Source organism: Fundulus heteroclitus, chromosome 20 (genome assembly GCF_011125445.2).
Source record: "Fundulus heteroclitus isolate FHET01 chromosome 20, MU-UCD_Fhet_4.1, whole genome shotgun sequence".
In the NCBI taxonomy this organism is placed as follows: domain Eukaryota; kingdom Metazoa; phylum Chordata; class Actinopteri; order Cyprinodontiformes; family Fundulidae; genus Fundulus; species Fundulus heteroclitus.
This window is the reverse complement of record NC_046380.1, coordinates 9,235,614-9,262,026: the sequence shown is the minus strand read 5'-3', so window position 1 is coordinate 9,262,026 and position 26,413 is coordinate 9,235,614. Positions and strand designations below refer to the sequence as shown.

Below are 26,413 nucleotides of genomic sequence, written 5' to 3'. Positions count from 1 at the left end.
TCGAGCTGCACGACACAATGCCTCACCCCCCTGCACACCTCCAGCAACTTACCACCACACCTACTGGCAGGATTATCTCATTTTCTGAGGGAAAGCCCTGCCTTTGAGAAGTAAAACTGTTATCAGGTCTCCACTGTCACAGATGAAATGCAGCTATAGGGTTGAATTTATAGGACTAGCACTGACTAATTATATTTCTTAAATATAACCTATATTATTTGATAAGAACAATAGCAAACAATTTAAATTGGGTGTATTTCTGGTGTTCCTCTACATTCAGAAATAAAATAAAATCCACTGGACTTGGATATGCTGGTTCCTTTAAAAAATACAATTTTGTGCAATGAATCAATTATGGCTGGATGACTAGACCACTTAAATATGAAAGTTTCAGTCAGTACTGCTCTGAGGATTTCCAAAAGCTCCTCCATCTTTCCTTTGAGAACAGAAGCCATTATGGCTGTGTAACTCTGAAAGCATAGAAAGCAACCTTATGGTTGCGTACTGTTTGAAATAAGGGTCATTAAGTTCACCTCTCGCTGACATTGTCAGACACTTTCTTCTGTTTGCATAACTTGTTTCACCTAACCTGAAAACAAGAGAAGAGATGGGCCCCGAAGGATCAGCCTGGGAACTTAAGTGGTTCAGAAAGTTGAATGTGAAATCCCTAAAGCAAACTACACCAGCCCGCTGCTGCGGTTATGCAGCTCTTATGCAACTGACACAGTTTTCTGAGGTGAAATCAAGCCTGTGCAGAAATAACCCGCATTTGCATACTCCAGCCGAGCGATGTCTGAGAATTTGGACGGGTTTTCATGCTGGATCTCAGGAGTTGGGATCCAGCGAAACCAAACACATGACGTGCGCTGGATGTAAGCCGGAGTCACACAGTCGCGCAGTCCTCATTTCTGCACCCCTTAAAATAGTACAAGGTGTTTCATTCATGCAAAAGGAAACACAACATGCTTAGTCACTATTATCCAAGAAGCCCATAAGACTGAAGCTGTTCACCTATTGGCTTTCCATGCAAATATTTCTAGATACGATGTAACCCTGTTTTGTTGGATACAAAAATGTGTCACAATATTGTGTAAATAATCAGTGTTGACTGATGAAATTATCAAGTCTTTTTTTGGAGCCCTGAGAAAATGTACATGTTTTATCCAACAGTTTTTTGAGGAGTTTGCTTTTTTTAAGCCATGTAGTAAAGCAGATCTGACAAGAACACTTCTAATATTAAAAGACAAAGAGGCTAATTATAAATGTTGCTGTTAGATAGGGTGAATACTAATAGTCATGATTGTTGCTCAGTAAAACTGGGCATTTTAATTGGGAACCAGAGAAAAAAAGAATAGAGGTTCATATTTGAAATTTAGGTTGATATCTGGGTCAGTGATAACTATCATGGAAAATGCTACTCTTTCATTTGAGCTTATCTTGTCCCTACTCAGATCAGAAACACTAGTTGTTTCTGGTCTGGTTTCCAGGCCAGATTTGATTTGTAACTAGGAAAAAAATATATATATTTTTACCAATTCACATCAGATTTTCTTTTAAAATGTAACCCAAAATGTCAGCTAAAATATGCTTGATTTGAATCTTCTAAGTAGCATCAGTAGTGTTTTATTTGGGGTTTTGCTCCTATACTCAGAGGAATAATAATATTCAAACAATGACATAAAACCAAAGATTTCCATGAGGTCAGTCTGGAAAGCCTTTCATTTCCCTTTTGTTCTTCAACTATTTATACAGTGGTGCAATGTTTGATTCTTGTAATTTATTTTAGCTACTTACAATTGCCAGTAGTTTCTATCACTTCTATTCATTTTGGGGAAACATTGCATAAATGTGGAAAAATATTTAATAGTTTCATTTTCAGAACATGAAGCCTAATTGTCTACAATTCATTTAACTCTGAAAGTATGCCATGTTACATTAAAATAGGTGAAATTGTTTCTCTCTTTTTTTCAAGAAGATGGAGCCTATTCTAACATTAAGTTCTCACGGAACAATGGAAAAGGTCTGATACCTGCTAATATACTGTATTTACAGAAAGTTAAAGGGTGCCTGAGATTATTTCTCAGCTCAGACACATTCAGTGGAAATTATTTAATTAGCTGTAACTTTTGACAATCTGATGCCATGCCCATGAATGCTTTAGTCAACCTGTGGTGTGTGAAATTAATATGTTTTTGGGCCCACAAGCTACAAGATGTCCTCATGCAGCCGCAAAGTCTGCTTGTATCATGGATACTTATTTATGACTTATTTGAAAAGTTGTTCAGTCAATACCTTGTGTAAAAGTCTAAAAATGCATCCTTAATAATGTTTTTTTCTTTACATAAACTAACTACAGCGTTGCATACATAAAAGGTTTTGCACTTTATGTCACTTTCACAGTTTCCTGGTTGTACAGTCCCAAGACAGAATGACCAAAGTTTTGACATCTAAAATTTAACTGATTGACACTGAAACCGCTGTCTTTCCTGACATATATAATCATCAGCTCACACTGCAACTGCAACACACTGAGTAAGGCAGTTCTTTAGGAAAAGGAAATTGCTTTATAAGTTATGGGAGTCTAGGTGCTTTATAGGTTTCAGTAACCAAACTGGAACTCCATGTTCTCTGAATTCTGAGCGCTAAATCGACGCGATCTACGGTCTCAGTTCCTTCCTTCTGGGAAAAAAGCTTCTTTAAACTAAAAATTTAGTCAGTGTCTCCAGCCTTTTAGCTGACCTTAAACCAAACTTTACTTTGGACATTGAGCAGAACATTCACACACTCAGCATGGGGTTTATGATTTCCAGATCCTGTCATCCAGTGTCTGATTTATGTTTTCAGAAAGAGATTTTTTTTTGTACAGTTGTACAAAGAACTCTTAGAGTTCCCATCAATGTTCTTTATGTTTTTTTGAATGTCTGGTTTAGCTTCACTGCTGCACTAAAAATGTTAGCAGTTCGTTCAGGCACAAAAGCTGCAAAATGCACCTCAGTATCAACCAAAGTTTTCATGTGTTTATCAGACAGTCATTTTAAGAATTTTATTACATTTCATGAAAATCACTGCTTTTTTTGCTTTTTTTTTTTTTTTCGTTTTGATGATCTCTCTTCTTCTCATCTTTGTGTTCTGTTTCCTCCAAGTCTCGATTTTTGCTCTCCGTTCACGTCAGATCCTGGTTTTCTAATTACCACATCTGCAATGAATCAGTTGTTTCCTCACCAAGGATCTTCTGTCCCAGGTTTCTAATTCCTTCCTGGCAAATCTTTGAATTTGCACAAAGCAAACATGAGCTCTAACATCTGGAAATAGATTCAAATGACAATATATATATATATTTAAGGCTAAAAGTAAATACTTCATGTAGCCCCTATATTAGGTACACCTTTTAAGGTAGCTAGTGACAGACAGACAGGCTGGCATGAGTGCTTCAGAAACAACTGATCTAATAGGAGTTTCACACTCAACCCTCTCCTGGGTTGACAGCGCGAGTTTCCATTGAGTGGCAGTTGTGAGGATAAAAACGTCTTCTTGACTTGGCGGTCAGGGGGATCAAAATGACAGAAAGGCAACAGTAGCTCAAGTATTCACTTGTTTCAACCAACGTATCAGGAATACTATCTCTAAATGTACAATACATCACAACTATGGCCCAATTTTGAACCAGATGGGTTTCAACACCAGAAGATAACACTGGCTGCCTCCCCTGCCGGCTAAGAACAGAAAACCAAGGCAACAAATAACAGACTCAACAGCATCTCTTGAAACAATTTAGGAAAATTGTGCCTGATTGTTGTGTCATAATCTGGCATAAACAGCATCCAAACACTGACCTATGCTGTCTTGTTGGAACTGTTCAGGTTTGGGATTAATGAAATATAAATTGAATTGTCACCCGTTAGGCCCGTTGGTTTCAAATGAGCATTATTTTGATGTCGCGGCCCACACTGAGTTCTGCTGGTGTCCATGTCCAAACTGGCTCTTGTTCATGGAAATGCATTTACTGTGCAATGGCCTCCACAGTCACCAGATCTCATCCAACAGAAGACGTTTGGAAAGTAGCAGAACTAGAAATCTGCATCATGAGTGTGCAGCTGACAAATCTGCAGCAAATGCGTTATGCCATCATGTCAATATAGACCATTATCTTATGATGCTTAGCCTCCATTTATTGTATTTACAACAAGCTCTTTCTTTTGAAAACCCAGAACTGAAGAAGAAAGGTTTACCCCTGACATTTAGCCACAGGTCTCATATGACTGTACTGCTTCTGGCAGCCTTTAGATTCTGCATCAAAACATGATAAATCAATATCATTCACAATAGGTCACCCACTCCACATGCATTATGTTGTTCCTGATCCCAAATATATATATATATATATATATATATATATATATATATATATATATATATATATATATATATGTGTGTGTATTTTTGTTGTTGTTTTTATCAAAGTTTTATATAAGCGTATAAAATATGTAACAGCCTTTCTGTGGTCAGCACACATGTCATTTTGGGTTAGCCAAAGGGGAACAAGTCCAGCAGTGGAGCGTGTCTGTGGACTAGATTTTCCAAACAAGACAACCAACGGACACACAGTTGGATTCAGGACACAAACAGACGTGGCATTTACAAAAGGGAAAAAATGCCCTTTGAGTATGCAAACCTGTGGCATTTAAAAGACAGCTTCATGACATCTCTGTGCATGCTAGGTCTTTTATGATTATCAGAAGTACTTTAATGAGAAATTTAAAATCGGACACGGATTTTCTCCGAGTTGCAAAACATCATCATTGCTGTCTCTCTGGGGAAAAAAAACTAAAACATGAAAGGGCGTGCAAAGCATCTGCAAATCCTGTGGGTCTAAATGTGTCTGGAACAGAAGGCAGGAGACAGAATAGTGCCTTAAGCAGCACATTTTGTTTTACCACCAACTCTTTCACAGTATATGCTGATAGACCACAGGGACCTATTTATGTGTGCTCATACCTATAATCCAGAATGGCAATTGAAAGTTAAGTTACAAAGTGGAGCGAGTTGCACACGATGAATCTATTTTATTGGCACTGACATCACCCAACATTAGTGGTATTCCTCTCGGTTTTGCATGGGCTGCCAGCACTGAATTGAATTATTTTATGGTACACACTGTGTGCATTAACAACTGCTGTATCCATTTAAGGTACTTTGGTATGTGTTTTGTGTATAAATTACATACCTCTTTTGCAGCAAATCATTAATAATTAGAAAAGACCCTAACGTTGGTACCAATTAGCAAATTAGGATGGTGAAAGTGGAATTTTCTCAGAAAATGTTAGGATACATCGTCTAACGATCAGGACCACTCTTCAAGATTTGGACATTACACTAGATAACCAGAAGCTAAATTTATACTTATTTGTATAAATGTAACAAAATTGATGCTATTTCTTCAGAGGTCCTCTGTAAAGCTGGCAAGTCGGCAACATTCAGGTTTACTGCTCTCAGTTTCAAAAATTTTACTGCAAACATTGATTCAGCATAGTTGAATATTGGTGATATGAATAAGTCTTTAAATATTTATAAACTATGAGTACCCTTTTCGGTAATTTGTTTTTGTAAAGGACAGCTTAGCTGTTGAGAGCTGACTTTTATATTTATAGAAATTTTTGCTTGGAGCAATTTATGGACACTGACGCGAGTGGTGAAACTGAACAGAGTCTAAACAATGTTGTAAAATCAAAATTGCATTGAAATTGCATTGAAACCCATTTATGTTTGAAAAATCTGCCAACTCAGCCAACAGGATTACAGGAAGAAGATTGAAACTGACGCATTAAGCTCTTGAACCAGCATACTGGGTAAGTTAGAGACAGGATAAGAAAAGTGATGCAGCTCTGCAACACAACCATGTCTTTACACCACCATGGCCACTTCTAACGCCGCTTCTGTCAGAGGTTTCTTCCTGTTTAAACTGAGTTTTTTCCTTTCCAACATTTCCTTGTGGTTGGTCAGAAGAGACTTTGAAAGTGAAAATTTAACGCAAGCTGCTGGTTTCCTGTTCTACATTTTTATTACTAATTGAATTTGTTTTGTCAACTGAGCCAGAAATTATTGTAATTGGATAAAATAAACAGTGAATACAATCATATTATAATCTGGTTGTTTTTGGAAGGACTGGAACTTTGAACTGAACTAATTTGGACTTAGACTTGGATATTAGTCGAACCTGTTTATCTTGTTAAAGTACACTGAGATATTTGTCGTGACCTGGCTCTGTATGGACAATCTAAACTAAACTGATTTCCTCAAGTTTGTATCTATTTGAGTCATCTAAAACACTGAAATACCTTCATTATTTTAAAGACTACATCTGCCAACAATACACATGCTCAAGCATTTTTTTAAAGCAGCAGCGGACCCTGTTCAGAGATTGCCTCCCCTTCTGTTTCCCTTGGTTAATTTGGATCTGCCTGTGAAAGTGATGGAAGGAGCTGCTATATACAGTTACTGCCAAATTTCAAGATAGAATACAGCAGCCAGATTTCTGAAAGTCCTCATGGACTGATTTTCCTGCGATGAATGATGGTACATGGCCTGTACTTGTATGGCGCTTTATCGATCGCGAAGTGCTTTACACTACATTTAGTCATTCACACATTCACACACTGACAGTCATAAGCTACATTGTAGCCACAGCTTCCCTGGGACACACTGACAGAAGCGAGGCTGCCATACATCGGCGCCACACCGGGCCCTCTGACAACCGCCAGCAGGCAATGTGGGAGAAGTGTCTTACCCAAGGACACGACGACTGAGACGATCAGAGCGGGGTTTCGAACCAGGAATCAGCCAGTTACTGTAATTCAATTCAACTTCATTTAGCGCCAATTCACAACACGCATCATCTCAAGGCACTTTACAAAGTTCAGTTCAATTCAATGTTATTTATATAGCGCTAATTAATGGTATATTTTATCTCAAGGCACTTTACAAATTCAAATCCAATCAGATTATACAGATTGGTCAAAAAGTTTCCTCTCTAAGGAAACCCAGTAGGTTGTATCAAGTCTTGACAAACAGCATTCACTCCTCCTGAAAGAGCGTAGAGCCACAGTGGACAGTCGTCTGCATTGTTGATGGCTTTGCAGCAATCCCTCATACTGAGCAAGCATGAAGCGACAGTGGAGAGGAAAACTCCCCTTTAACGGGAAGGAAAACCTCCAGCAGAACCGGGCTCAGTGTGAACGCTCATCTGCCTCGACCCACTGGGGCTTACAGAAGACAGAGCAGACCCACAGAAGCACACATTTATCCAGGCATCAATGTGTACACCCCAACTCCAGTGCCACGGTCATCCCATGATGAAAACTTAAAAAAAAAATACAAAAATTCTGTTTTTAAAATACTACTACTGCAGTTTTTTTTTCTTCATAATAAAAAATATCGTACAGTTATTAAAAACAACTTGTGAATTTTGGACACCGGCGCTTAAATACTAATATAGGTCATTACTATATAAAGCTGATTATTATGGACAAAATATGGTTGGATGGTGCAGTTTGTTTTGTAATGCAATCTGTCTTAAGATTCTGAACAGGCGTTACGTTCAAAACCCCTATATGTCCTTTTTTCTGTCCTTTAACGCAGAAGTTCAGACGTTTGGGTTGTTAGAAGTGACGCATCGTTCAGTCTTCTGACACCTTGGTCAGAAGGCGTCAAGGAAAAAGCCCCACGGGATAATTCGCACATTACAGCCAACAGGTTTCTTTATCAGTTTTTTTTTTTTAAGGTGTGCATGTGTGAAACAAGCTTCAAAGTCATTTAACTGTTCCTCATCACAGGAACCCATGCAATAAAAAAAAAATCTTATCCAGCTTCCACACATTCACATTAGCCAGGTCTAACAATCATCAAACACATTCATATTTGTTCATTTCATCAGTTTGAATCCAGTCCAAGATTCAGACTCACCCACAATGAAGCTGAGAAAACCTGCTGTGATGAAATCAGGTGTGAGTCAAATCATTTGAGTGATGAGCAGTACAGACAGGTGTCCATTACTCCGTTCTGAAGAAAAAACTCAGTTGTGTGCCCCGTTGCCTCTGAGGCACCAAGCAGCACCTTCCAGCTCCAGAGCATCTAAGCTTCTGTCCGATGTCTAGATCAAAGCGGCGCTGCTCTCCTCCTGCTTGCATAACAATACTCTAGACAGATCCCATGCTGCAGTTGCTGAAAGTGGATCAGACCACTTTAGCCACAAGGCACGCTCTCTGCCTTGCAAATGGACCTGGCGTCGTTCCAGTCCACTTCCCCCCTGAACCAAAGTAACAAGCTAAAACTGGACCGAATACCTGGTGAAATACTCAAACTGTCTTCTGCTCAGATGATTATTTTTTTCCCCCCCATCCTAGCCTCTTTACAACCCCCCGACTGAAGCACTGCTGGTTTTGCGTGTGCATCTTTTCTGTCCTGAGTCACTGCCAGAGCCAGTGAGCCGGACTAATTTGAATTGTCACTGCATATTTGTAGCTGGCTGCCTACGGGCTGCAGGCTGCCTCAAATCAAACCTCGGTGAGAATCTGGGCCAAACGGGAGCCGATTCAGAGGTGTCGGTTCAGGAATAAAAAAAGAGTGACAGGGACAATGACGTGTCGGATTCCCACTCTCTTTCTTTGGCTCTTCAAAGTAGGGATTACATCCTGCCACTAGGAGAACCCCCCCCCCCCCCCCCATGTGACTGCTGTGGGTAAACATTGTAAAATCACCCAACTTGGAAGGCAGATTAAAGCAAGGACAACTGCAGGAGTAAATTTAGTGTCTGCCCTGAGCCACAAAACGACATATGCACTTGTGAAGACGGAAGCCGACGGGTGGTTTTTGCTGCCGTGACGTGATGTGGTTGAAGCTCAGTCGAGGAAATTTGCTTGCACTCGAAGTTAAATCGCCTTGCAGGATGAATAAAGTCTATGGAGATGGCGGCGTAGCAATTTGAAAATAATCACTCCACTTCTGACTGGAGATAAGAGGATTACAGACAAGAATGTGCAAACGACCCTCAGAAAAGGGAGAATTATCTACACACCTTTTTAGGTACTTTCGGTTTGACCTTGACAAAGAAAATCTTGCCTTTATCATGAGATCAATCACGCTGGCCTCAGCTAAATCCCTGCCTAATTAAAGGTGCCTACTTAAGCAATTAGCGGGTCTACAGGAAGGTACAAACTGAGCAAGTGAGCTGATGAGAAAATCTCCAATGCTTCACTTTTCTTTCTCTCTCTGCACGCTGTTTTTTTTTCCTGCTTCAGTGCTCGCATGTTCTGCTTTGGGCAGTGACCCTTGTCACCCTTTGCATCAATGCCACGAGTAACACACACCAAATCCAGAGAGCTGCAGAAATCAGGATACAGGGTGTGTCCCAGAAGCCAAGGAAACCTTCTTTTAGCCCACGTCTGACCTCTGCTGGCCAATGTGCGGAACTGCACGCCTGTTCATGACTGGTCAGCAGAGGAGGAGTCAAGCAGAGCAGACCGGATCCAGCAAACATTAAAGGGTCATTCACTGCAAACATCCCTACCCTGGAGACATTCATCTCGTTTGCTTAAATGAAGATTAATGCAAACGTCGTTTATGACTGAATTTGATATTTTACAGTCGTCCACCCTAATGGCATTAGACATGTGACACCATCAGCTTGTATATGTTGGCTGACTTTTCTAGGCGCTAAGAAGGCACGCATGTCTCCTCTGTTGTACTATGTCGTCGGAGAAAGAGAAGAACAGATTTGTGAAGGCAGATTTTGACTTTAAAGATACACAGTTCTAGTTTAGTGTCACAGATGTGAACGTCCCCCCCAAAAACATTCAGCTAAATCGGACATAATATTAGCAAAATCAGATATAATATTAGCATTTTAAAGAAAATGATACACGTTATTTATATTTACCTTGGTGAACACACAAGCTACAGTAGAAAATTAAGCATGAGCCACTCAGCCAAACACATTCATGCTCACAGCATGCAGTCATCTTACCTCTTCCTGCTCCTCCTTCTAACCTGGTGACTTGGCAACGCTTTAGTGCAAAGTGCTTCCAGAAGAAGAATCATTAGTAGAGCGCCGCTGTCTTAAAGTCAGGACAAATGCTGCAAACAAAAAACAGCTGAACTTCTCCGTGAAACTCCACGGATCAACCATCGCTCCTCGTGGATTGATGGACCAAAGCACAGCCCCGTGCCTGCCTCCTCTCTTCCTTTGCCTCCAATCCTCTCTCTTTCCAGCGGATTATTCAGCTCAGTCTCTCCGGGTCTGGCTCTCTGCTCCACGCGTTTCTCTCTTTGTCGTGAGGGCAATCACATGCGTGCATACCACAACAAGGCTAGGCGGATCTCCACAGAGCACACAGACAGAGGGCTAGTGTTGGCCATCGCCGGCTATAAATAGGCTTCTTGAGTTCATCATTGTCTCTTCCGATGATGGTGAAGAGCCTGGAGGGCTGGGAGAGGGAGGAAGACAGACCAAACAGCATCCTTCTCTGCCAGCTATGCTGCCGTTTGGCTTCACCTTTCCTCGTCCTCCCTTCGTTGGGGAGATAAGGCGTGCACTTCAGAAATGCATTATCGCTCTAACTGAATAATGAAGCGAAATGGGGAAAGTAATCGATGATCCAAGAGACAGGCCCTCTGCGTTTTCTTTGGAATAATGGCGGGCGATAACATTATGAAGGGTCACATGGTCAATTTCTCCACCAAGGAGGGACGGATTGTGAATGTCTTCTTCTACGGTTGTTGAATGTCACAGGGCAAAAGATCACCAGCAAACTGTCCACCATGCTTTGGACGTAAATAGCTTAAACTCTGTTTCCCCATATGCTGTGTCCGCATGAACATTTTCATCACTTAGCAGAATTGACTTTGTATCTCTTAGACTGGAAAGAAAACATGTCTTCATGATATTCATAGATATGTTGGTAGAAAAAGAAACATGACTAGTAACATCCATATTGCATTTCGTTAATGACTGCAGATGTTGCTTTTGAGGATTAGAATGCAAAATGTTTTAGATTATGGTTGATGACAGCTTGTGTGGCAACAGTAAAAAAAATAGTGTCTTGTAATTACTGATTTCTTACCTTTCAGCAGCTGTTGACATAAGATTTCTTTAGACGACGTTTTATTTAGTAATTTGCTTGAAAAAAAAGAAACCCCTTTACAGAAAGGGGAAGTATTCTTCAAAGTCATAGTATCTTCATTTGTCTTGCTAGGGAGAAATTTACTTTGGACAGAGGGGTTCACTGCGCCCCCATACATTGCATCCATCCATAACTTAGCATACATAAATAAATGAATAAATAAAACAATTCCTTACAAAAAAAAAACCCTGTTGGTTAAAATATATCACTCGCAAAAAACACTTTAAACAGTGCCACAGTTAGTTTCCTCCTGGATGAAAGATAACCCATGCTGCCCTCCTGTCCGCCTACCTACTCAGACACATGACCTCATAACTAAAGCGATTAATGGAGATTTAATTACCTGTGTGACTTTTCAGGTTCTCTGGCTGGCTGGCTGTCTGATGATGGGATGAATAAATGTTTTACTGGTTGTTTACAAAGGAAAACTCTGCACCTGCTTCCTGAGTTCAGTGATGTATATATTCAGAGTGCTGAACATGAAAAATGTCTGATGTTAGCCTGTTTGAAGAGGTCTTGGGAGTGTGAGGACCCGTTGTATCCATGATCTTTCCTGCCTTCTTGAACAATCTTAAAATCTGGGCTCCAACAAGTGTTTATCTGTCCTTTCTCCATTTCTCTTACTCTGTCCTTGTTATTCCTCTTCCCATCTTCCGTTGTCAAGTTTGGCATAATTTTGTGCAAAATAATTTTACTGGAACAAAATATATCATCAAGGAAGGATTTATGGTTATAAAACCTCTGTTGTTAAAGTAAATCTGTTTGGCATAACTAACCCAGCTGGACGTAACAAGGGAGGAAAAAAATAAATACATGCCTGGTGAGGTGCGTTGTTGTAGAACAACAAATTAAGGAGTACATTTACAAACAGGTGTTCTGAAAGAAGAAATACTGCACACAGAAAAAACACAAACAACTCTCTCCAAAAGCAAGAATTTATGAGACACATAATTCAGCTTCCAGGTAAAATATTTTATTCCAGGACCTATTTAACTAGACTAGTGACAGTTAACCAAAATACCAAGCAAAACTGAAACCAATAATTGATAAACGGATGCATAGAAATCCCCCCTCAGAGTGAATATGTATGTAAATAATATTTTAAGGAATTAGGATTATGGTCAAATTAGCCTTGAAAGGACAACAATGCTGTGTATCAAGCAACCAGCTCACAATGGTAAGCAGAGGAGAAAGTAAAAGTGTAAATAAATTCATGTTTTAAAAATAATCAAAGATCAATAAAATTTTGGAAAATTGATTCTTAATGTCGTCAATTTCCCTGAGCTATCTTTGTAGTTATGCTGCTATAGGCTTAGGCTGCTGGAGGACATCAGGGTCAATTTCTCTCACTCTGCTGAGTTCTCCTACTGTTCTCCAATTTGCATTGTTTGTTGTTTACAATGTTTAACTTTTTGTTTTCTGTCTTTTTTCTCTTCATCGTAGGTACACCTACGATCATCTGGTATTACCATATAACGTAGAAAGGATTCCTGGATCAATGTGAGCTTCTGAGCTTTCTGTGTCTCTGCTCTGTCTTCTCTAAGCCCCAGTGGGTCGAGGCAGATGAGCGTTCACACTGAGCCTGGTTCTGGTTCTGCTGGAGGTTCTCCTCCCTGTTAAAGGCGAGTTTTCCTCTCCACTGTCGCTTCATGCATGCTCAGTATGAGGGATTGTTTCAAAGCCATCAACAATGCAGACAACTGTCCACTGTGGCTCTACGCTCTTTCAGGAGGAGTGAATGCTGCTTGGAGAGACTTGATACAACCTGCTGGGTTTCCTTAGAGAGGAAACTTTCTGACCAATCTGTATGATTTGATTAAGTTTGACTTTATAAAGTGCCTTGAGATGTTGTGTGCTGTGAATTGGTGCTATATGCATAAAAATTAATTGAATTTAAATTTAATTGAATTTAGTAGGAAGGAAGTGATGAACTACAAAAATGATGGCTTAAACCAGATAAATAATTTGTCTATCTTGACAACAGGAGTGATGATGTCACACACGTAATTGGCAGCTCAGCTAACGGAAAAGAAATAATTTAGCTGCAGCGTTGCTTAGCAACCCCTAAAGTCCCACATGTACCTAAAATATCAATGAATATGTGAGCGATGCACATACAGCACCAGCTATGTAGTAAACACAGGAGAACAGATGATGGCCACCATCTATAGCATTTGCAGAGCTTTTAGCTTTAGCATCAGGGATAAGTTAGACACAATGCAGCACATATTTAAGTACTATGTGGACATATTTTATTGAGAGGAATTGAAGGACAAACACTGGCAGAACAAGTTAAAATTACTGGACTATCAGTGCTCATTGTGATAAAGTTTGAATCACAGAATCACCGACTTGCTCTGGGCCCGCTCCGCTCCAACACGATTTAAGCATCAAAGCAAACTTAAAACAAAAAGACATTAATAACATTTAAATCATGTTATGCCAAAATATTTTTTTTTTCCGCTCAGACACAGCCTGTTACATTGCTCTCATTCTGTTGAACAGAGGAGGACAGCCGAAGGCCAGTAACTCACATGGCGGTCCGATAAACAAAGACGCGGCGGCTGCTCTCGGTCCAGCGTCAGGGGGAATCATCTGGTCCCCGCAGACAGTTTGCTGAGCTGCCGTCTCAATGCCATCATCCTCACGCAGTAAAGACAAAATTCTTTGTTGGAGACAAAGGCTCTTCTTGGGTAATCTATTAATCTTTCATATTGTTTCCTGCAGGAGCTCAGGACCAGCCAAGTTTGGTTGGATAGTCTTATTATCCGCCGTCACTGGGTGCCGTCACCGCAGGCCATTCTTTTTTTGGATCCAAGGTTACTTCGAAGATGCAGGCTTTTACTCAGCCAGTAAGATCAAGCCACCAAGCCCATGTGCCCCCATGCAGTCTTGTTGAGTTGTGGGAAAAGAGGAATAATAATAATAATAATAATAATAATAATAATAATAATAATAATAAATAAGCTGTCCATCAGCATGGTAAGTACGATGTATTCTGGGATTCAGGTTCACGGTTTTCAGGATCTATATTAAGCAATAAGTCCTAAGAATTACACATAAAATCTGCTCCGATGAAGCAGAGATGACCTAGTAATGCGGTTGTTTTATGAAACACAGAGCCTAGCAGAGAGAATATGTTCATCAGTTCGCTTTTTAGATCAGTATAAAGTTCTGACTTCTAGAATATTATGTGGCTTTGTACACTCTTTGCTGGTTTCCATTGAATGCTATTAACCCAGCAGGTCTTTAGGATCAAGCAGTAGAGTTGCTTTGTAAATTGTTTTGGCTGAACAGTTTAATTTAAAAGCTCCCCTGTGCCTTTGATTCATTTGTCCATGGCATTGTCATTTCCTTTGTTGCATTACAACAGCAAATTGCTCATTTATTTCTACTTTTTACATTCATGGTGCGATATTTTAAAATAAATCTTTCACAGATAAAAGGTTACGTTGATTAATTTCTTGCCCACCTGCAGGCTTATAATGAATATTCATGTTTTATCTACTACTGTCAGAGGTGGGAAGTAACTGGTTGCATTTACTTGAGTAACTTTTTGCACAAAATGTACTTTTGGAAGTAGTTTTATTGCGCTGTACGTTTTACTTTTACTTGAGTCACATTATTACTCCATTATTGTTACCCTTACTTAAGTAAATGTTCTGGCTACTCTACCTGCTGCGAGTAACTTCATGAATAAAGAACATTTGTCTTAACCAGAAATACACCAGAGACAAAAACCCAGAGTTTATGTTAAAGTGAGACTTCTAATTTGTACACAAGCTTTGTTATTTTACTGTTACTTTCTGCCTGCTGAGCTCATTGAGCCATTTGGAGGTAAGATGACCGTACAGTAAACAGTAGATAGTGTCACTGGAAGTACTTTCTAACATATTGTATATATACGTTAACTGCTGTAAGTGTTGCTTTAATGGCCAACGTTGAAAAAGATTATTTAGAAGAGTTTCTTCTGCCTGAATTTGTCATTTTGTAATTATATTATTCTTTGTATATTTGTTAGTTTTTGTCTTTAAAATACCAGATTTTGTCCATGACCTTGTATTCTTGTCTGTTCGGTAACATAATTTTTTAAATATTAAATCATCAGCTGTTATGATTAGTCACTGAGTAGTTGAGTAGCCTTCTTACTGAAAACTTATTTTACTCTTACTTGAGTAGTTTCTTGGCTGACTACTTTTCACTTTTACTTGAGTAAAAATACGTTGAAGTAGTGCTACTCTTACTTGAGTACAATCTCTGGCTACTGTAACGTTTATTCCTGTAGGCTTTCTGCCTGCAATTTCAATGACTTAATCCAAGAAGAATCACAGAGGGAGTGAAACTCCTTCATCTCCTTCCTGCCCTCCTCAGACTACACTCACTGTCTTCCACCTCCTTTTTCCTCCCTCCTCCTCTCGCTCTGTGCCTCTCTGTCCCGACTCCTCCCTTATTTTAGGCTGATGTCCACAGCCGCGCTCATCTATTCCTCATCAAACCAAATATCTGTTCTCAGCTCGGTTGTCTAACAGTTCCAGGAAGAAAAAAAAAAAAGCCAGTAGCAGTCAACGTTTTACTTCAGGACAGGTAAGTCTGGAGTTGAATAGCTGTTGAATAATCAATGAATGGCTTTCAGTAAGGACGTGTTTCATACATTTTCTTCTATTTAAACGTGCAGCTTCCTGTACTTAGAAATAAGTACATATATAATTAGGGCAATTTTTAATGTTAGAGTTAAATTATGCATGTTCCAAACTTTGCTCAGGGAGTTTCATGTTTTTTTCAGATGGCTTTTGGAGAGAAATGTCTGTTTGTACACTAACTACACACTGATGCTGTTCTAATATTTCAGAATGTAATTGTCAATGAAAAAAAAAAAAAAAAAAGAGGAGGAAACCCAAACATCTATGTATGTATGTATGCAGAGTCTGACAGCTTATCCAGGCGGTTTCAGTGATATCTGTGTCATGCTAAGAGCTTCTTTGCATTTTACAATACTTTCTGAACAGCTCCTCAGATATCCACTGCTGCCAGCAGGCTGAAGCAGCGGGGAGGGAAAGAAACCAATACATCAGAGCAAACTGACGCTTGTCCTTTTATAGTTATTGTTGTATCAAGCCCAGAGTGTTCTGTCTGAACATCAGATACACAGTGAGCGGGGAATGTACACAAGCCGGTGTCCTGTGCTTGCAGAATGCCTTTTGGAGGAGGAAACAAGTGCGGCTGCTGCCAGAAAACTGTCTTCTTCGCCGAGGAAGTGCAGTGTGAAGGGAAGAGCTGGCATAAATCCTGTTTTCTTTGCAGTGAGTACTTAAAATTCACCAGTAATCTGCTTAGAATTTCTTTACACTGCCTTCACTCATACCAAATTCCCTGCTGGAATGCAGGGAATTTGGTATGCGCGTGGAGAAGAGAGCATCCACAGGTTTCCACTCAAGCATCTCAGACCTTATTTGGATCTAGAGTAAACGTAACAAAAGGTTTGGTCGTCCTTATATGGAGCGAAAGGTTAAACAGCGCATATCTCATCTGAATGGGCGGAAAGCTGTGTCGTCATATCATTTTGTTCCTTTAAGCGTCGCACAAAAATAGGGTTCAGATAGTTTTGATCACGGTAATTTGTTTTTGAAATGCACTTTTCAGAAGATGCTTTATCATAAATGCCTGACGATAACTGGAGAGTTATAAATACAAGTTGTTGTTTTTTTCTTATTATCACCATTGTCAGTGGTCTGCAAGAAGAACTTGGACAGCACGACGGTGGCCGTGCATGGAGACGAGATCTACTGCAAGTCGTGCTATGGCAAGAAGTATGGGCCAAAAGGCTACGGCTTTGGAGGCGGAGCCGGCACCCTGAGCATGGACACGGGTGAAGGACTCGGAATCAAGCCTGAAGTGTAAGCAAAATACGATTTCCTTTAACCATTTAAACCTTTGAGTGGAATGTAGAACTCCATAAGCACGACAGGTTCCCGTTACCTCAAAATGAAGGAGGAATTAGGTTTACAGGAAATGCTGTATAGTTGATCACAAAAAAAAAAATTGCGAATGAATATTTTGAGCCTCTTTAGATTGTTCCACCTCCTCCCTGGATATTTATATCAAATAAACAAAAGTCTTTCTCCTGATAGACAAGCTCCTCATAAACCTACGAATAATCCCAACGCTTCCAAGTTCGCCCAGAAAGCAGCGGGATCAGAAGTGTGTCCACGATGTGGGAAAACCGTGTATGCAGCGGAAAAGGTCATTGGGGGAGGCAATGTGAGAGAAGTCTTAAATATTACCTCAATGTTTGATTTTTTCAAAACATGAGCAAATGTGAAAGATAACTCACTGTCACATTTTTCTTTCTTTCTTTGTGCTTTTGTTTTATTAGTCATGGCATAAGGGCTGCTTTCGCTGTGCCAAGTGTGGTAAAGGCCTGGAGTCCACAACCCTTGCTGACAGGGATGGAGAGATCTACTGTAAAGGTTTGTCTACCAGAGCTGGAAGTGAAACAGTTATTTGATTGGTTGCCAGGTGGAAAATCATCTATTTTTAGGTTAAGATAAAAAAATACCCAACGGTTACTGACAACTTTATCAACCATTTAAAGTCACTTGACTTTAAATGATTATTACTTAACAATTGTCAGAAAATTCTGATATTTCCCAGTCAAACAGCTATATTGGGCTTTTGCAGCCATTTAACTGTAACTAAAAGGATTTGGGATGTCTTATAAAATGGGCTGCATGGTGGCACACTTGGTAGCAGTGCTGCTACCTGGGTCACCTCCTATGACTGATTGAGATAAGCACCAGAAAAAACAGTACCATTTGCTAAAGAACAAAGTTACAGTCTCAACTCTTGATTAATAAAATCAAAAGCTATCCTTATAACAAACCTTAAAATTGCAGACTTGCTCTGCACCTGCATCATTTAACTAACCAAAGAACAAACATCTGTTGGCCTGTCTGGCTCCCGAGGTGTTAGCTTTATAGTTTAAGTTTGTCATTATCCTCCTAACTTTTGATTCAATTTATTTATTTTTTTATCCTCAGGGTGCTACGCAAAGAACTTTGGCCCGAAAGGCTTCGGCTTTGGTCAGGGTGCAGGAGCTCTGGCTCATTCGCAGTGAAGCTGGAGGCCGGAGTGACATCTGGTGTGCTCTGATATTGCAGCTTCCCGGGTCTTTGCATCGATATCTAACCTTTTTTCTATGTTCCGATTTTATCCTCTCACGTTGTGCTGTTAGTAAGCAATGAAGCATGAAAGAAGTGGCTTTTTCTACACATTTACCAGGCAGACTGGAGTGCTTTAAATGGTGGCACATGTGTTCACCATTATAAAAAAAAAATAAATAAATAAAAATGTGTCTGTATTTGAATGAGCATGTTATGTGCTTCACTTTAGTGTTTAACAATCTAGCATGAAAATTAAAGATTACACGTGCAATGCAAACATGTTATGGTTTGGATTAATATTACAGATGTTAAAGGGAGCATGAACATACTGAAGTTAACTTACGTCCATGGCCGATTCAAACTGTTAGATTATTAAGGTGTGATCAAAACTCCTGTGTTGAACAGCATGATTTATCTTCACATTTGTTTTGACAAAAAACTTGATGTCTTGCAGAGCAATACAAGCATAAAATTCTCTTTTTCTTCCCTTGACACATTTAGACAAAACGTCATCTTTTATCTGTGAGTCCTTGGCCGTGCTGGCGGCTCTTCTGGATCTTTATCCATGTGCCGAGTGAAAGCAAGCTGTTGTTGAGAACAACAAAGCCATAGTGCTCTGCTCCATCTCTGGCCGTGCCGAAGGGTTGGCACACTGGCCGGAGTGCCGTGCAGCTGTGGGGGTGGAGGTGGGTGGTCAGGGTGGGGGCTGGAACCCATACAGAGAGTAAAATGTTCTTATCAAAAGCAGGGATCTGTTTAGAGTGGATTGAAAAGCTTGACCGTGTCCTTGTTGATAGATTTTAAATAATACTAAAATTACTAAAGTAACTATAAAAGTAGCTCCCCACGCAGCTTCTCATTAAAGAGCCACAGGCGAGTAATGCAGCCAGGCGGTATAACACGAAACATGAAATGAAGTTGCCAAGTTTGGCTCAAATCAAAGAGAAAGCGTGCCTTTAATCCCGCTTTGAAATTTCTTCACCTGTCAGCAGCTTTTAACCGGAGAGCTAAAACGATTTACGGGTCCAAAGCAAGCAGCCACTGCAGATGTTTGATCTCCTCGACTTTTCTCTTTAGATCTTGGAACATCAAAAATCATGTTGTTGTTTGATCTGAGGTTTCCTTACGAAGCGCGAAAAACCCGGAGAAAGATCCCGTCGATTAGATAGGGTCAGACCACCAAGAACCAAACCAATAAATAAATAAAAACATCAACAAATGCTCAAAGGAATGCTGGATAGATTTATACTTTTTTTTCTTTTGCCCAAAAGCAGGTAGCAAATGTTACAATACTCAACTGGGGTTTCTAACCCCAAAAAATTAAAAATAATGGGAAAAGGACATCAGAACTGCTGGCCCAAATACCCGATCCTGTTCATTATATTAATATTCTTTAAATTTGTGGTAAAAAACTTAGCTAAAGGGAGAAATATTTTCTAATTTGGGCAGGATTTTCTTAGACAAGAATAATTATTATTATGTTGATTATTTATTAATATTACTGTTTAACATAAAGTATCAACTGCAATTTAGATGCTGAGAGAGTGAATGACAAACTTAACGTTAGAAATAACTATTTATTTTAACAAATGGAAGGTGGTAATACAATATTCAAAAACCTGGGGCTAATATTTTTAACAGCCTTTTGTTGATCGTGCAGTCATCGTCTCTATGGAATCATAATCAGCTGGTTGAGTCAATGACACAAATAAAATAGTCAGAATCTAAACACTAATCAGTCCTGATCTGATCGCCTGTATTGTTTTATGATTTTGCTACGATGAATTGGTGGGCCAATCAGAACAAGTTCCTGCAGTCTTGTAAAGCTCACTAGAGGACTCCCAGACCGCCTCTGAATGTGTGACGCTAGTGGCATTATCCCATGCTCCTGTAAACTACGTATGAAGTTAAAATGATTTCCACCTTACAAACTTATGGTGACAAGAATTGGGCATTTTGGACAAGCTAACGTACTTTACAACCAGACAAAAGACTTTGGGTGTGTTGCCGTTCGTGGTTTCTCTTTTACAATGTTTTTACTGACAGCGTTTAAATAAACACGGAGAGTTTATTTGTGCAGCGTCGTTCGTTCAAGTAAATGAAAGTGCTTCATGGGTAAACAATAACGTAGAGATGAGGAAGATTACCTAACAAGAAATGGACTAAAAAAACAGATTAAAATATCACATAGAAAATAATTAGAATAATAGCTAAGGCTTGATCTGATAAAGTAATATTTACCTTTAACTGACAATAAGCAATTAACCTGATTTAAAGAAACAAACAGTTTATGGATACGTCAGTTTACAAAGGGTTTGCTCCATGGCTGAAGAGTATAAGTAAAGCAACTTCATATTAATCATTAAAATGGCTTATATACATTGTACTTGTGAACTAAGTTCTTCTTCTCACACTCAATTCTGTTTATTTTTTTCACCACAAACCCAACTCTAAGCAGACAGTCTCATGATCTGTGTTTGTCGAGGACCAAAAATGCAGTGAACGGCATGCAAAGCCATCATAAAGGGTAATAACAGGCCACAGGACGAGACTTCAGGTAAGGCTGACAGAGGGAAGTTAACAGAGGCTCCAGCACAGATTGAACAGAGCACAGGAACCTAAATACGCTGGCCAATAATCATCGAGATGACAAACAGATGCGACATGATCAACAGAAATAGCCACAGCAGGGAAGGTGACTAGGCAGTGAAATGAGAAGGGTATGAAACAGAGAAAAACACTTACTGATAAATGCATAATCCAAAGGAAAATAAAAAAGCTGATCAATAATGAAAACATTTTTTGGATTATGACAGACAGGAGCCCTTGTGTTACCTATGTTGTAGTGAATATTTTTGCCTATTTATTTCTTCTTGTCTGGATGTATCTGCCTCAAACATTCCAAAGGTCTATTGTTTTGTTCCTTTTATCTGTGAAAAAACGTAACAAAAAGAGGTTAAAAAGACTGCGCTGTAGGGTAGACATGAACAGGCATCAGCCAGAAGTGAGAATGGCAGCTTTATATGCAAGTGCATTTTAATAAAGTTTAACATTAGGCCCTAAAGTTTAGCTGTGAGGATGTTTAACATGTACACAATGGAAGTGGGATAAAGCCACTACTCAGTATAGTCTAACGTCATTATCCTGAACCGACCTGGTGAGACCTCTCAGAGAAGAGCAGCAAATATTTAAACTCCTTAATGTTAGAAAATGTCACAGAATTTGTTAACATATCGTGTGTCAGCCAAAGAGGCATTCCTTTGACATCACTGTAAAAACTGGGCAGGGGTGATGTGTCAACACAACACAAGCCACACAAACACTGTTATCCTGAGACAACCCCCTCTAGTAGTGGCTGTGTGGGCTTTCTATTTACGTCCCCTTGTGATAAAGATGGGAGGGGGAGAGAAAAGCAGGAGATAAATGTTCCAGTTCATTATTCTCTTCATCACATTTGCCTCCTTCTCCTGTAGCATCAACACAAAAAAGGTAAGAAGTAAATTGACTTTTACTACCGTATAAAGTGACTTTATGCCAGAGGATGGTGTGAACCTTTGGCTCAACAAGAAAGTTAACTATAGTTAGAACAAATAATTATACAGGTTAATGGAAAACTGTGTTTCAGCCGCAATTAATCCACACAATGTTTTTTTTTATTGTGTGTTGGTCTGAACGGCCATCTAAATATAATACCAGGTGCAGTTGCAAACCGGTTGTATATAAAAAAAATGTATTACCTATATTACAAAATATAACACACCTAAAAGAGAAAAGGAGAAAAAAAGCATTAAAATACCAATAAATGTGTATATGCATCTGTAGACTTTAAACAGACAGCTATTAGAATAGGGTCGGCCTGTTTATCTATAGGTTACAAGTATTTCAATTCACCATTAAACTCATTGTGTTTTTACCCATCAATGATAAAAGATGAATACATCGAGAATGGGTCTAAGATTTATATAATATGAGCAGAAACAACTTTTTTGTGTCTTAATTCTGCATTTATCCTTGTTTTGATCTTTGTGAATTCAAGATTTATTTATAATACATTCGCAAAAAGTCTTACAAACTGCAATCTGCACAAAATAATGTAAAGTCAGATTTATTTTATTAAAATATGCTAATTTGTCACATTAAAAGTACTATTTTAAGATAACATACTTCAAGCAGGGGTTGAACACGCTTTTTGTTAAGCCAACATTTATCGCCACCATTTTTCTACTGGTTTGATGTCATATTCTAATTTTAAATGTTTTCATGAGCTGTAAGCAGAAAATCATCACAGTTAACATAGGTAAACGCTCGACGCGTGTCTCTGTTATTAAGCCATACACTGTATTTTACAGTTAACTGAGTAATAAGTGAACTTGTTAATAATATTTTTATTTACTGAATGGGTTTTGTAAACCATGCCTGTTACTGATCTACCGCCCTATCTTTGTGAGATAGATCTGGCATTCTTAAACACAAAATGGTGTTCCAAGAATGAGGGGCCTGGTCTATATTTGTGTCTTTTTATCCAGCAGAGAAGTGGGGGTGAAAGCGGGAAGTCTAATCTATGTGGAAGCATTCCCACGTTGGGGGCTTTGCATGCTTCTCCCTGCCTGCCTTCACTCAGAGAGGGGGGGATTGGGTTATCAGCACTGAAAGGCGATTGGAGGACTTTGTCCAGAAGAGCCCATTGACCATGGAATAATGACTAGGAAAGCATAAATGTTTAATTTCTCTCTTCTTTTTTATTTAGCAAAGAAGTGACAGAAAGTAAAGGAACAGCGCTTGATGATTTGTACGATGTCTGTTCCCATTCATGTAAAACTCCCAGGGTGGCTGTAGTGTGATGAAAACATACTGGAGCTTAACTGGACATCATAATAAGAGCAACTGGAGCTCTAACAGCAGACTGTCTCCACTTCTAAGCTCTGTTAAAGAAAACAAATGTATTTCTGTCTTCCAGGGTTCATTGAACTAACCATGTTGCCTGAAAAGCCGTAAGTGTTCCTTTATTCTTGTATTTCCAGTGAGCTGTGTCAGTTTTATACAGCCAATGTAATTTATCCACATAAACATTCTTACCCTTGATAATAATTTGTTGTCGTTGTTTCTGTTCTGTTCACAGGCCAGAGGTGAGACTTTCAAAGACAATGTTTATCACAAAAAAAACCACAAACAGATAATTCTTATTAAAGTTAAAGTTCACTAATAACGTTTTTTTCCCCTTTTTTTCCCTTTTTTCTAATTTTTTCTCCTTTTTTTCTCTTTTTTCCCCTAATAATGTCTTAAACTATGATGTAAATCTGGCTTTTGCAGAGAAAATCTAAAATCTCGGCCTCTCGAAAGCTCATGCTAAAGGTAAGAACTTGCATTGAGAGCGTCTTCACTCTGACCCCAAATAGATTCTGATTCTTAGTTTTCTCTTTCTTGTTGTCGCGGTTGTTCTCAAGAGCATGATGGTTGTGAGAGCCAAGGAGGAACTGGAGCAGGAGATGGAGGAAAAAGAGGAGCAAAAAGCTAAATACCTTGAAGAGAAGGTTCCTCCGGTACAAGTCACTGGTTTGTCACAGGCGGAGCTAAAGGTAATTATTCCTGTTGCAACTCACTTTTGTTTGCCAGATATTGAGTTTTTGTTTGAATTAAAACTCTATATTTGTCTGTGCAGGCATTATGTGAAGAGCTGCATGCCAAAATAGATGTGGTGGATGAGGAACGGTATGATATTGAAGCCAAGGTCCTGCACAACACCAGAGAGGTAACAAGTATGCACCGTGAAAGAAACATTATAGATATTCAAACATTTCTAACAATACTTTAATATGCATTTTATCACATGGTTTAAAGGTGGAGCAGTCTGTGACAAATTATCTACTTTAAATTCCTCCAATGATTTAACCGCACAGATCAAAGATCTGAACATCAAGTTGCTGGACTTACGAGGGAAGTTCAAAAGGCCCAATCTGAGGCGGGTCCGGGTCTCCGCTGATGCCATCCTGCGCTCCCTACTGGGCTCCAAGCACAAGGTGTCAATGGATCTGAGAGCCAACCTCAAATCAGTCAAGAAGGAGGACACGGAAAAGGCGAGTCTTTGCAGAAATACAAAGGAAATGACAAGGAAAGCGGTGCAAAGGGTGTGCTTCCATGCTAGTTTGGCAGCAGATATTTCCATCTCCAAGCCCATTCCAGAGGGGGAGATAGATTAAAATGCACATTTTGATATTTTGTGATAAAAGAGTCATAAATTAAAAGAACAAATCTAATAAGTTCCAGCAAAATGTTTCAAAAATATACATGTAACCATGCAAAGATGCTGAATTTTCCTCCTACTGCCTCAAATTTCTCTGAACTTCCACAATGGTGCAGTTAGCACAAAGAGTGAAGCACAAATATTCACTTTCACATGACTAGACTGATGGTTATTCTGCAGGAGAAGACGGTGGAGGTGAGTGACTGGAGGAAGAACGTGGAAGCCAAGTCAGGCATGGAGGGCCGCAAGAAAATGTTCGACGCGGCCAAGGGCCAGACCCAGTAACGCGGCGGTCTCTGAAGGCTTTTCGTCTGCAGAAAGATCTCACTGTCAGTGCACAGAGTGTTGGATGTAGCAAAAAAAAAAACCTGAATTTCATGGTATTCTACACTGAATATTTTGTCACGATTGTTGTTGTTTTTTCTATATTACAAAAATAAAGAAATTCCAATATCTTCTGATTTTTCACTGTTACTTTTCGTCTGGCTCAGTTCAAAAGAGAACGTGGCTGTTTGTGAGCCTGTGCCTGCAGGACACAGTCTTTCACGACTGTCAGAGCAGACAAAGACATAATCAGGTAAACATTAAAACCAGGGAGATAAGATCCAGTTTGACCTAAATGATGATACCTATGGAGACACATCTGAGCTCGCCGTCGGTGAGAGGGTGAAGCTCTGTTTTCAGAACAGAAGTGATTACTGTGGGAAAACACTGCAGGCCACAAAGTCCATTTTCAGCTCATTTGATGATCAGGAACGTTTCAGCCCAGAGACAAGGGAGGGGTTCATAGCATATACTTTCATGGAAAGTCATGCAAAGTCCTCTGGGTTTTCCAGAATTTTTTTTCATGGTGGTTCAATTGTTAGTGCTGTCGTCTTGCTGCAATATTGTCATGGGTTTGACGCTCTTTCTGCATCGACTTTAGATATTCTCTCTGTGCAGGTGCCTGTTCTCTTTGGGTACTCCATTTTCCAAGATTGTGCATATTAGTTCAACTGATCTTTCAAAATTGCTCTTAGGATCCAGACTAAGATAAGCATGTGTTTTATTTTATTTTATTTTATTTTGCTCCGTGATTAACTGGCAAGCTGCCCCTTCTAAAGCCCAGTGACCACTGGAAAAAGGTACCAGACCCGTGCAAGGATGCAGACAGTAGATGGATCTATGCTCATTTATTGGTAACAGCCGATTCCTGTTTACAAAATGCTTGTTTTGTTTTTGTTTATTTCAGACAAAGAAGACCAAATTTGCCATTATCTGTTCTTACTGGGATATCATGACATGACCTTAGGTGGCTGGCATAAATTAAAACCACTGAATGATTTCTAAAATCCCCGTTCCTACATTTTAACTATCTACACAAATAAAATGCAATACACTCATTTGGGGTAACAACAACACGACAACTGTAAAATTTGATAAAAATGTGACAAACAGTGCTGGATTGGTTCTTTCAAGTCGAGATGATTATAGTGCAATGTGGTGATTATAGTAAATTGTTTTAGTTGTTCATCTTTTGCTAAATGAAGCACTCCAACACTAGTTTAGTCTATAAAACCAAAAAAAAAAAACCCCTTTGGTAGCATTCTACCCTGTTTCTCACTATTTTGGATCATCCTGATCTAATAATCTAAACGAAATAATCATCAACATTGTAAAGACTATTTATATGTAAAACTGTTTTTTGAGTGCACATGATGAACTATCTTTATTTTTTCAAACAAACTGCAAAGCCAGGATCAATGTTGATTGTGGAATTTCGTATGTTATGTTTAGTTTTTGTGTTTAACATATTTAAATAATTTAAATGTTAAAACTCAGCAGCTAAAGATTCTCAT

General features: G+C 39.3%; 3 protein-coding genes across 9 annotated transcripts in view; 2 read left to right on the top strand and 1 right to left on the bottom strand.

Annotated features, from left to right (window-relative positions):
- The window catches only part of nav1b (neuron navigator 1b), a 94,569-nt gene extending 84,237 nt beyond the window's left edge, over positions 1-10,332 (bottom strand). For 4 of the 7 annotated variants that reach the window (XM_036151308.1, XM_036151310.1, XM_036151313.1 and 1 more), the window contains exon 1: positions 10,019-10,331. The gene's annotated coding sequence lies outside the window, so the exon portion shown is untranslated. Of the gene's footprint in view, positions 1-10,018 lie in introns of all 7 variants that reach the window. The other 3 variants (XM_036151306.1, XM_036151309.1, XM_036151311.1) reach the window with 1 other exon arrangement.
- A 5,286-nt stretch (positions 10,333-15,618) lies between these two features.
- On the top strand, positions 15,619-18,611 carry csrp1b (cysteine and glycine-rich protein 1b). The gene is made up of 6 exons (XM_012865186.3): positions 15,619-15,758; positions 16,365-16,474; positions 16,900-17,068; positions 17,303-17,432; positions 17,548-17,641; positions 18,212-18,611. The coding sequence occupies exons 2-6, from the start codon at positions 16,366-16,368 to the stop codon at positions 18,286-18,288; spliced, it is 579 nt and encodes a 192-aa protein (XP_012720640.1). The 5' UTR covers positions 15,619-15,758; position 16,365; the 3' UTR covers positions 18,289-18,611.
- A 3,117-nt stretch (positions 18,612-21,728) lies between these two features.
- Positions 21,729-25,033, top strand: LOC105928078 (troponin I, slow skeletal muscle). Its single transcript, XM_036151408.1, has 8 exons — positions 21,729-21,823; positions 23,292-23,325; positions 23,454-23,460; positions 23,645-23,686; positions 23,779-23,910; positions 23,994-24,083; positions 24,232-24,408; positions 24,756-25,033. The coding sequence occupies exons 2-8, from the start codon at positions 23,309-23,311 to the stop codon at positions 24,858-24,860; spliced, it is 570 nt and encodes a 189-aa protein (XP_036007301.1). The 5' UTR covers positions 21,729-21,823; positions 23,292-23,308; the 3' UTR covers positions 24,861-25,033.
- The last annotated feature ends 1,380 nt before the right edge of the window (positions 25,034-26,413 follow it).

Excerpts from the sequence above, each read along its gene's own strand:
- csrp1b (XM_012865186.3), top strand. The coding sequence starts at position 16,366 with ATGCCTTTTGGAGGAGGAAACAAGTGCGGCTGCTGCCAGAAAACTGTC. Across the intron at positions 16,475-16,899 it reads TAAATCCTGTTTTCTTTGCA|TGGTCTGCAAGAAGAACTTG; the intron begins GTGAGTACTTAA and ends CACCATTGTCAG. Across the intron at positions 17,433-17,547 it reads AGGTCATTGGGGGAGGCAAT|TCATGGCATAAGGGCTGCTT; the intron begins GTGAGAGAAGTC and ends TTGTTTTATTAG.
- LOC105928078 (XM_036151408.1), top strand. Across the intron at positions 23,687-23,778 it reads CTCGAAAGCTCATGCTAAAG|AGCATGATGGTTGTGAGAGC; the intron begins GTAAGAACTTGC and ends GTTGTTCTCAAG. Across the intron at positions 24,409-24,755 it reads AGAAGGAGGACACGGAAAAG|GAGAAGACGGTGGAGGTGAG; the intron begins GCGAGTCTTTGC and ends GTTATTCTGCAG.